This window comes from Sphaerodactylus townsendi, linkage group LG05 (assembly GCF_021028975.2).
Source record: "Sphaerodactylus townsendi isolate TG3544 linkage group LG05, MPM_Stown_v2.3, whole genome shotgun sequence".
In the NCBI taxonomy this organism is placed as follows: Eukaryota; Metazoa; Chordata; class Lepidosauria; order Squamata; family Sphaerodactylidae; genus Sphaerodactylus; species Sphaerodactylus townsendi.
Genome location: NC_059429.1, coordinates 91,241,351 through 91,252,677, shown reverse-complemented (window position 1 = coordinate 91,252,677; position 11,327 = coordinate 91,241,351). Strand labels below are relative to the sequence as shown.

The following is an 11,327-nucleotide window of genomic DNA, read 5'->3' as shown; positions in this document are numbered from 1 at the left end:
TGCCCTCTGACCCCTAGAGGTTGGAGGGCAGCATGGGCAGGTCCCTGCAGCCCTCCAGACCGACACTGGAGGACAAGGTGAGTGGGGGGGATGCAGAAAAGGCGGCTCCATATGGAGCCGCCTCTTCTGTGCTGGCCTCTGCGGGGGCCACTTGCACACTCCTGTGCGAATGCCCCCCTCCCCTCCACCGGCATAATTTCTGCCGGTGGAGAGGCGCCCTTTTCGCTGTGTGGAAAGGGCCCTGGTGTATATTATTACAAAGCTCTTTTATGTAGTCTCTTTTTCCACTTTTTTCTTCCAGTTATGTATGTTCAAATTTCTTCTGGAATGCTGTCTTCACAGTAACCTGCGCATGATTTTAATTCACCCTCTGCTGCTTCCAAGACTTGAGCACTCCAAGTTCCAGGCCACTCGCTTTTTGCTAAGTGACTGTAATCCATCGATCACCTTGGCAGTGACTAAATTCTTGGAAAGCATTTTAAACACCCGTATTTAAATGTTTTAAAAGTTTTCTCTTTTAAATGGAAATAATTTATATGCCATTAAAGGTTAAAATGAAATGAAATGAAAATGTATGTTCAAATATCAGATATATTCAGTTCAAAACTGCCATTTCTCTCCTAGCCTTTTCACAGTTCTAACTGGGATACTGCAAACTAGGTTATATCTATGTACACACAGATTAAGACTGCTTCCTTAGTTTTGGAGGCATGTGTATAAAAGGCTATGTATGGTATTCCCCATCCTCAGGAATCCTGGTATGTCTTGCCTCAAAGGCTCCTTGAATGCCATGCAATCATATCCAGGGAGGTGTACCTTTCTACTCCCTAATGATTATGCCAAAGAACAGAATAACAATTTCAGATTTTATTTGATCTACAATCCATTTAGAAGCAAAAACTGCAAGATCTTGGCAACACAGTCTGTAAAACCCACAGTAGCCAGTTGATTATGGACATGAAAGCCTTCAACAGTACAATTTCAAATTTCTTCATCATCAGTTTATGAACCTACCCGACCATCAGTGTTATCTGTTACTTTGGCTGCCCCTTCTTTCTGAGATTAGGCAACTGGCAACCCTGAAAAGTGTGTTTTTGGTCCTAGCACCAAAACTTTGGAACTCTCTTCCCAAGGACTCCATATGTTTCATTCTCTTGCCATCTTTTTTTGTTTAGTGTGGCATTCCTCAGTGATCCCTCCTTCCTGTGCAATGTTTTGGTGGTTTTTTTTTTAAAAAAATCATTGCATGTATTTAACTCTGGTTTTAATCGTTTTAATGATGGGTGAGTCTTTTTGGTTGATTTTGATGGTTTCAAAATATGATATATATATTTGTTAGCTTCCTTGGTGGGTCTTGTGAAGGCAGAATGGTGGGATATAGACTTTGTAACTGACACACCAATTCAACTCTGTTTCTTTATTCTGCTCAGCTATTTCAAAATAGAATGTCCTGAGCTACTTTACACTTCTAACATTCCAGTCTTAAACAAAATTGATCTGATCTAACAAAGGAATATTTTGAGCAGAATAGCATTTGAGCAATGTGGGTAGAAAATGTACATCCGCATCATATGGTTCTTTTGGGCCACCACCACATAACTGGATGGGCTTTTTGATGTCAATGCACATCCTAATATGTGGCAATGTTATTTATAACTGATATAAACAAGATCATTTATAACCACTGCATGCACATTTCTTTTTGTCCTTCAGATGTACATATAAACCAGGAATCATTTATGAGCATGAACTACATGGTGATGAAAATAAAAGAAAACAATTCAAAAGAACAGACAGTTGTACTGAGAGCAAGAAGTTCCTGTTCCTAATTCTAAAATTAATTACAGAAAATATCCATGTAAATGCAGAATTTAGGTAGACTGGAACACAGACCAGCACAAACATGTAGATGAGAAGAACAATGCAGAAGAATTGGGGGGCGGGGGGAATCCGACTATCATTTAAAAAGTGGCAGCCCTATCCTACATAATTTCAGGATTCTGTTGTTCACAGGAGGTGCTAAGGCTGAGGTTGTCAGACTAGTTTAAATCAATGAAACTCCACATAAGATTAAACTGGCCAGTTTCCAGAACACTCAGGCTTTGCTTGTTTGTCAGTTGGCCGGTAAGTTATCTAGCAATAATAATCAGAAGTCCCTGCTATGCTGCTGCTAATGCTGCAATGCTACATAAATATTCAATAAGGGAAGTAATGAAATTGCAGGATTTACAAAGAATTAAAATCTCTGTCACCATCTTTCCTCCTGGCACTTCACCTTCAATAATAGATGATCTCCCCTTCCAAATAACTTACTTGAAAATTAAATCCTTGCAAGTTTTCTTCTGCCCCCGAGTGAAAAAACTTTATATCCCAAGCTGGTTATAAAGTGAACCAAACTATCCATCATCCTCAATAGCAGCTTTAAATAACTTCAGTACATAATTCAGGGCAAACTTGCATATATGTAAATAGCCCAAGATAATGCAAATATCCACTGAAATCTGTTTCTTTATTGAAAAAAAAACCACCTTTGAAACTTCAGTGCTTTTTTCCCTTGCAGCTACCACGTATGAAACCGTAAAAATATCATATCAATCTCTTATTGGACAATTGCCTAAGAAGGAAACAGACAAAATAATATTAGTGTTTTATACTCCTTCACTTTCATAAATGATTGGGAGTTCCAGGCTATCCTTTTATAGGGTGAACTCTATGGCCCTTTCCTCACGGGCCATAAACAGCGCCCTGGGGACGGCAAAAACACTGTCCCCAGGGAGCTGGTCGTACGGGGGGCACAGCTGCTGCGCAGCCGTGCCGCCCTCGCGCCTCCCCAGCAGCGCGAAGCCACTTTTTCCTGACCTCGCTTCCCCAGCGAGGTTTTTGGGAAACAGCGGCTTCCAGCCGTTGCCATGTGAACAGCAGCGGCTGGAAGGCGCCATTCCCCCTCCCTTTTCCCAAACGCCGTACCGTGTCCTCCGGCCTCTGGCACGTCGCACAGGCCAGGGGACATGCCCCCCCCCCCCCCCCCCCCCACCCCCCCCCCCCCCCACCCCCCCCCCCCCCCACCCCCCCCCCCCCCCACCCCCCCCCCCCCCCACCCCCCCCCCCCCCCACCCCCCCCCCCCCCCACCCCCCCCCCCCCCCACCCCCCCCCCCCCCCACCCCCCCCCCCCCCCACCCCCCCCCCCCCCCACCCCCCCCCCCCCCCACCCCCCCCCCCCCCCACCCCCCCCCCCCCCCACCCCCCCCCCCCCCCACCCCCCCCCCCCCCCACCCCCCCCCCCCCCCACCCCCCCCCCCCCCCACCCCCCCCCCCCCCCACCCCCCCCCCCCCCCACCCCCCCCCCCCCCCACCCCCCCCCCCCCCCACCCCCCCCCCCCCCCACCCCCCCCCCCCCCCACCCCCCCCCCCCCCCACCCCCCCCCCCCCCCACCCCCCCCCCCCCCCACCCCCCCCCCCCCCCACCCCCCCCCCCCCCCACCCCCCCCCCCCCCCACCCCCCCCCCCCCCCACCCCCCCCCCCCCCCACCCCCCCCCCCCCCCACCCCCCCCCCCCCCCACCCCCCCCCCCCCCCACCCCCCCCCCCCCCCACCCCCCCCCCCCCCCACCCCCCCCCCCCCCCACCCCCCCCCCCCCCCACCCCCCCCCCCCCCCACCCCCCCCCCCCCCCACCCCCCCCCCCCCCCACCCCCCCCCCCCCCCACCCCCCCCCCCCCCCACCCCCCCCCCCCCCCACCCCCCCCCCCCCCCACCCCCCCCCCCCCCCACCCCCCCCCCCCCCCACCCCCCCCCCCCCCCACCCCCCCCCCCCCCCACCCCCCCCCCCCCCCACCCCCCCCCCCCCCCACCCCCCCCCCCCCCCACCCCCCCCCCCCCCCACCCCCCCCCCCCCCCACCCCCCCCCCCCCCCACCCCCCCCCCCCCCCACCCCCCCCCCCCCCCACCCCCCCCCCCCCCCACCCCCCCCCCCCCCCACCCCCCCCCCCCCCCACCCCCCCCCCCCCCCACCCCCCCCCCCCCCCACCCCCCCCCCCCCCCACCCCCCCCCCCCCCCACCCCCCCCCCCCCCCACCCCCCCCCCCCCCCACCCCCCCCCCCCCCCACCCCCCCCCCCCCCCACCCCCCCCCCCCCCCACCCCCCCCCCCCCCCACCCCCCCCCCCCCCCACCCCCCCCCCCCCCCACCCCCCCCCCCCCCCACCCCCCCCCCCCCCCACCCCCCCCCCCCCCCACCCCCCCCCCCCCCCACCCCCCCCCCCCCCCACCCCCCCCCCCCCCCACCCCCCCCCCCCCCCACCCCCCCCCCCCCCCACCCCCCCCCCCCCCCACCCCCCCCCCCCCCCACCCCCCCCCCCCCCCACCCCCCCCCCCCCCCACCCCCCCCCCCCCCCACCCCCCCCCCCCCCCACCCCCCCCCCCCCCCACCCCCCCCCCCCCCCACCCCCCCCCCCCCCCACCCCCCCCCCCCCCCACCCCCCCCCCCCCCCACCCCCCCCCCCCCCCACCCCCCCCCCCCCCCACCCCCCCCCCCCCCCACCCCCCCCCCCCCCCACCCCCCCCCCCCCCCACCCCCCCCCCCCCCCACCCCCCCCCCCCCCCACCCCCCCCCCCCCCCACCCCCCCCCCCCCCCACCCCCCCCCCCCCCCACCCCCCCCCCCCCCCACCCCCCCCCCCCCCCACCCCCCCCCCCCCCCACCCCCCCCCCCCCCCACCCCCCCCCCCCCCCACCCCCCCCCCCCCCCACCCCCCCCCCCCCCCACCCCCCCCCCCCCCCACCCCCCCCCCCCCCCACCCCCCCCCCCCCCCACCCCCCCCCCCCCCCACCCCCCCCCCCCCCCACCCCCCCCCCCCCCCACCCCCCCCCCCCCCCACCCCCCCCCCCCCCCACCCCCCCCCCCCCCCACCCCCCCCCCCCCCCACCCCCCCCCCCCCCCACCCCCCCCCCCCCCCACCCCCCCCCCCCCCCACCCCCCCCCCCCCCCACCCCCCCCCCCCCCCACCCCCCCCCCCCCCCACCCCCCCCCCCCCCCACCCCCCCCCCCCCCCACCCCCCCCCCCCCCCACCCCCCCCCCCCCCCACCCCCCCCCCCCCCCACCCCCCCCCCCCCCCACCCCCCCCCCCCCCCACCCCCCCCCCCCCCCACCCCCCCCCCCCCCCACCCCCCCCCCCCCCCACCCCCCCCCCCCCCCACCCCCCCCCCCCCCCACCCCCCCCCCCCCCCACCCCCCCCCCCCCCCACCCCCCCCCCCCCCCACCCCCCCCCCCCCCCACCCCCCCCCCCCCCCACCCCCCCCCCCCCCCACCCCCCCCCCCCCCCACCCCCCCCCCCCCCCACCCCCCCCCCCCCCCACCCCCCCCCCCCCCCACCCCCCCCCCCCCCCACCCCCCCCCCCCCCCACCCCCCCCCCCCCCCACCCCCCCCCCCCCCCACCCCCCCCCCCCCCCACCCCCCCCCCCCCCCACCCCCCCCCCCCCCCACCCCCCCCCCCCCCCACCCCCCCCCCCCCCCACCCCCCCCCCCCCCCACCCCCCCCCCCCCCCACCCCCCCCCCCCCCCACCCCCCCCCCCCCCCACCCCCCCCCCCCCCCACCCCCCCCCCCCCCCACCCCCCCCCCCCCCCACCCCCCCCCCCCCCCACCCCCCCCCCCCCCCACCCCCCCCCCCCCCCACCCCCCCCCCCCCCCACCCCCCCCCCCCCCCACCCCCCCCCCCCCCCACCCCCCCCCCCCCCCACCCCCCCCCCCCCCCACCCCCCCCCCCCCCCACCCCCCCCCCCCCCCACCCCCCCCCCCCCCCACCCCCCCCCCCCCCCACCCCCCCCCCCCCCCACCCCCCCCCCCCCCCACCCCCCCCCCCCCCCACCCCCCCCCCCCCCCACCCCCCCCCCCCCCCACCCCCCCCCCCCCCCACCCCCCCCCCCCCCCACCCCCCCCCCCCCCCACCCCCCCCCCCCCCCACCCCCCCCCCCCCCCACCCCCCCCCCCCCCCACCCCCCCCCCCCCCCACCCCCCCCCCCCCCCACCCCCCCCCCCCCCCACCCCCCCCCCCCCCCACCCCCCCCCCCCCCCACCCCCCCCCCCCCCCACCCCCCCCCCCCCCCACCCCCCCCCCCCCCCACCCCCCCCCCCCCCCACCCCCCCCCCCCCCCACCCCCCCCCCCCCCCACCCCCCCCCCCCCCCACCCCCCCCCCCCCCCACCCCCCCCCCCCCCCACCCCCCCCCCCCCCCACCCCCCCCCCCCCCCACCCCCCCCCCCCCCCACCCCCCCCCCCCCCCACCCCCCCCCCCCCCCACCCCCCCCCCCCCCCACCCCCCCCCCCCCCCACCCCCCCCCCCCCCCACCCCCCCCCCCCCCCACCCCCCCCCCCCCCCACCCCCCCCCCCCCCCACCCCCCCCCCCCCCCACCCCCCCCCCCCCCCACCCCCCCCCCCCCCCACCCCCCCCCCCCCCCACCCCCCCCCCCCCCCACCCCCCCCCCCCCCCACCCCCCCCCCCCCCCACCCCCCCCCCCCCCCACCCCCCCCCCCCCCCACCCCCCCCCCCCCCCACCCCCCCCCCCCCCCACCCCCCCCCCCCCCCACCCCCCCCCCCCCCCACCCCCCCCCCCCCCCACCCCCCCCCCCCCCCACCCCCCCCCCCCCCCACCCCCCCCCCCCCCCACCCCCCCCCCCCCCCACCCCCCCCCCCCCCCACCCCCCCCCCCCCCCACCCCCCCCCCCCCCCACCCCCCCCCCCCCCCACCCCCCCCCCCCCCCACCCCCCCCCCCCCCCACCCCCCCCCCCCCCCACCCCCCCCCCCCCCCACCCCCCCCCCCCCCCACCCCCCCCCCCCCCCACCCCCCCCCCCCCCCACCCCCCCCCCCCCCCACCCCCCCCCCCCCCCACCCCCCCCCCCCCCCACCCCCCCCCCCCCCCACCCCCCCCCCCCCCCACCCCCCCCCCCCCCCACCCCCCCCCCCCCCCACCCCCCCCCCCCCCCACCCCCCCCCCCCCCCACCCCCCCCCCCCCCCACCCCCCCCCCCCCCCACCCCCCCCCCCCCCCACCCCCCCCCCCCCCCACCCCCCCCCCCCCCCACCCCCCCCCCCCCCCACCCCCCCCCCCCCCCACCCCCCCCCCCCCCCACCCCCCCCCCCCCCCACCCCCCCCCCCCCCCACCCCCCCCCCCCCCCACCCCCCCCCCCCCCCACCCCCCCCCCCCCCCACCCCCCCCCCCCCCCACCCCCCCCCCCCCCCACCCCCCCCCCCCCCCACCCCCCCCCCCCCCCACCCCCCCCCCCCCCCACCCCCCCCCCCCCCCACCCCCCCCCCCCCCCACCCCCCCCCCCCCCCACCCCCCCCCCCCCCCACCCCCCCCCCCCCCCACCCCCCCCCCCCCCCACCCCCCCCCCCCCCCACCCCCCCCCCCCCCCACCCCCCCCCCCCCCCACCCCCCCCCCCCCCCACCCCCCCCCCCCCCCACCCCCCCCCCCCCCCACCCCCCCCCCCCCCCACCCCCCCCCCCCCCCACCCCCCCCCCCCCCCACCCCCCCCCCCCCCCACCCCCCCCCCCCCCCACCCCCCCCCCCCCCCACCCCCCCCCCCCCCCACCCCCCCCCCCCCCCACCCCCCCCCCCCCCCACCCCCCCCCCCCCCCACCCCCCCCCCCCCCCACCCCCCCCCCCCCCCACCCCCCCCCCCCCCCACCCCCCCCCCCCCCCACCCCCCCCCCCCCCCACCCCCCCCCCCCCCCACCCCCCCCCCCCCCCACCCCCCCCCCCCCCCACCCCCCCCCCCCCCCACCCCCCCCCCCCCCCACCCCCCCCCCCCCCCACCCCCCCCCCCCCCCACCCCCCCCCCCCCCCACCCCCCCCCCCCCCCCCCTTTTCCCCCCCCCCCCCACCAAAACCCCCCCCCCCCCACCCCCCCCCCCCCCGACCCCCCCCCCCCCCCACCCCCCCCCCCCCCAACCCCCCCCCCCCCCCACCCCCCCCGGCCCCCACCCCCCACCCCCCCCCACCCCCCCCCCCCCCAACTACAATTCCCATCAGCCTCTGTCAGCATGGCCAATTGGCCATGCTGGTAGGGGCTGATGGGAATTGTAGTTCCTGAACATCTGGAGAGCCGCAGGTTCCCTACCCCTGCTCTAGATTTTATTATTATCAGTTGATTCAACAGTTATGAAGCTTTTTTACTCAAAAATACTTCCTAGGATGGCTTACATAAACAGATAAGAATAAATAGGCTGGGTGATTACAAGACTATATAAAACAGAAACACATGATCCCATGGGTTAGATAGGAACTATTGGTTATCTCACTAGACACAGTGGCCCGCTCCCCACTCACCATAAGCCGCGGGGTCACCTCTTTAAAAGACACGGGGATCCTGGACATTCCCCACGTCACCAGTGCCCTCTGCGCAGCTGCCCGGAATTTGCCGCTATCCCGCCTCCTTGCCGCGCGGCAAATTAGGTCCTCAAGAAAGAGCAGCATTTTCAAAAAACCCGCGGCAAGGAGGTGGGAGAGCAGCAAATTCCGGGTGCTGCTGGAGCTGCGCTAGCAAGAGGGCGGGCGGGCAGGCGAAGGCCGGGCTGGGGGCGCGCGCGCAGCCACAAGAGCAGGTCTGGGGGAACGCTTCTACCTCCGCACCCCTCCGGAAAGATTCTCCCCATCTAAGGCTATCAGCTTTGAGGGGGGGGTCTCATCTTCCAATCAGGCTCATCTCCCGCGCTTTTCTTCGGATGTGGTTTAGTGGGTCACAAAGTGGCCCGGAATTCCTTGCATGTCGTGGCCAAGCGGGCCTCGAAGCCACCCGCTTTTCTGAAGGCGCTGTCTCCTGGCAGCAGCCAGAACAGGCGGCCAGGGGACCGCCACTTAAAGCGAAATGGGTTGCCTGCACATTCTCCGGTCGGGAAGGAGAAATGAAGGCGGTTTTTACGCTTCCCAGAAAGCTATGACAGAAACGTTGGGTGATTTTCCAAGAGGAGCCATTTCAGATGGCCAACACGAGCAATGGACGTCTCTCTCCTAGCGCTGCAGGCTGATTCAGGATACGATGCGGGATGAGAAGAGGGGAGGGCTTTGGGAACGTTTAGTGATCCTCTGTGCGGGCTCCATTCGCTTTTGAGCTCTGAGGAAAACGTATCAGCTGACTCGAATTGTTCTGAGATTTGCCCGCCGCCCCTCTCGCCTAAGCCAGGGAGCCTGAGTGTGGGAAACAAATGTCTCCAATGGTCAACAGCCACGGAGGCTTTTCTAGGTTGGGTCGCTGCGGGGTTGCAATCAGAAGAGGTAAGTGGGGAGTGGCCCAGTATGAAACAGACTTTTTTCTGTGATACACCTCTGAAGATGCCAGCCACAGAAGCAGGCGAAACATTAGGAACAAGATCTGCCAGACCACGGCCACACAGCCCGGAAAACACACCACAACCTATTGGTTAGTCGTTAGTGCAATGATTCTGCCCACTAAAAGTGGAGCCTGCCTTCACTGCAGGGAGATTTCCACCAGTGCAGGGATCCTTTTTCCAAAGGAAACAAGCTGGAAGACTCCTTACAGTGGCAGATGACTTCACCAAAACAGAATCTTTGAATCCACCTCTACAGTCACTGCATGAAGGATATTATTATTATTTCTTTGTCCTTTAAGTTACCCTGGGAACAGCAGAGCCATGTATCAGCAACTCCACTTTAAGAACTCAGGGAAAGATCACTAAGAAAAGAACAGTAGAAAAAATACCTGTAATCTTTAAATTTCCTACGTGTAAGTGAATTTTTAGATTAAAATCTGTTTATAATCTGTTTATAAGTCTGTTCTATCTCTGCCTTAGAATATATGATCAATCTGCAAATAGATCACTTGACAAACAATTTTGCTTTCTTATAGTGCAGATTGAGCAGAATTATATGCTTCTAACCCTTTTGACTTCAACGGACTGAGAAAGGTATACCGTAACCTCAGTTTGACAATGTACCTGTATTATGGTAAACTAGAGGTGGCTCAAGTGAAGAATTTGTTTTAGCATGAAGGGAAGAGGTAGAAGAGCAAGGGATACGTGCAAGCACAGCAACTAACTGCTTTGCAACTGATTAGAGTTTAATTGAGAGCCAGCGTGGTATAGTGGTTAAAATAGTGGACTCTGGAGAACCAGGTTTGATTCTCCACTCCTCCACATGAGTGGCAGACTCTTATCTGGTGAACTGGGTTTCTTTCCCCACTCCTACACATGAAGCCTGTTGACTGACCTTAGGCCAGTCAAAATTCTCTCAGAACTCTCTCAGCCACACCTAGTGGCGTCGCGCCGATGGGGCAGATGAGGCGCGATGCACCAGGTAGAGCAGCGGCAGAGGTTTGGCCAGGCCATAGTGCGGGCATTCTGGGGTGTGGCGGGCAGCGCTGTGGCAGGGAGTAGAGTGCGCGCATGCCCCGGGCGCAGTTTTTGTTCGCTCCGCCCCTGGCCACGTCTACCTCACAAGGTACACCTACTGTACAGCAGAAATAAAACATTCTGCAAATGTTTTAAAAGGATCCATTTTGGCTTTTTGTGTTTCTACAGCAAGGAGAACACAAGCATTGCCAGCCAAAATGGTTCTTTTTTCCCACCAGCTGGCTGACAGAGCTCTGGTCAATTTCAAAGTTGTGCCTGCCATTTTTTGTGCTGCTGCAGAGATTTTCCTGCCTTTGCCATTTGGTGAAGATTTTCCACGGAGGCTTCCTCTGCTTGTAACCCATCTGTGTGCAATTTCCATGTAAAAAGTAGATGAATAAAGTTTGTTTTACCTAGTGATCCTGTGCATGTGTCTTTTTTTCTTTTTTTGTTTTGAGGGGAATGTCTGTGAAGCTACACTGACACAAATCGGTGCATATTGCAGCTTCTCTAATCATAACATCATAGCTTCGCAGACATCCCTCTCAAAACAAAAACAAAATAAAAATGACATGTGCATGGGATTGCTAGGCAAAACAAACCTTATTAATCTACTTTGCACATGGAAATTGCATGTGGATCAGCTGCAAGCAGATGAAACCTCTGTGGGGAACCTTCACAGAGAATCTCAGCTGCAGGCACAAACGGCAAAAGTGATGTTTGTGTGGGAGAAATAAAGCATTTCCTGCCTGCTTTTGTTCACTCAGCAGGTAGGAAACATTTTCATTCCGGGTTGGAGGAAAAAATTGTTAATGTAGTGATTTTTGAAAAACCTGGGTTGAGAGAAATATCAAATTTTGAAGACATTTTGGGGGGAGAGACCCCAAAACAGTTTTTAAAAGTCCCCAAGACATTTTATTTCTGCAGAGTGGAATTCACCAAGGAGTCTGTTATTGGAAGAGGAAGGAAAGGAGTTTG

General features: G+C 66.3%; 2 protein-coding genes across 2 annotated transcripts; one reads left to right on the top strand and one right to left on the bottom strand.

Annotated features, from left to right (window-relative positions):
* Positions 1-3,033: 3,033 nt before the first annotated feature.
* On the top strand, positions 3,034-4,056 carry LOC125433527 (basic proline-rich protein-like; the record flags this gene model as incomplete). The annotated part of the gene is made up of 1 exon (XM_048498110.1): positions 3,034-4,056. A coding segment is annotated over one exon (1,023 nt), but the record flags the coding sequence as incomplete, so codon positions are not given.
* A 2,454-nt stretch (positions 4,057-6,510) lies between these two features.
* LOC125433528 (glycine-rich cell wall structural protein-like) lies at positions 6,511-7,416 on the bottom strand (the record flags this gene model as incomplete). The annotated part of the gene is made up of 1 exon (XM_048498111.1): positions 6,511-7,416. A coding segment is annotated over one exon (906 nt), but the record flags the coding sequence as incomplete, so codon positions are not given.
* Between the last annotated feature and the right edge of the window lie 3,911 nt (positions 7,417-11,327).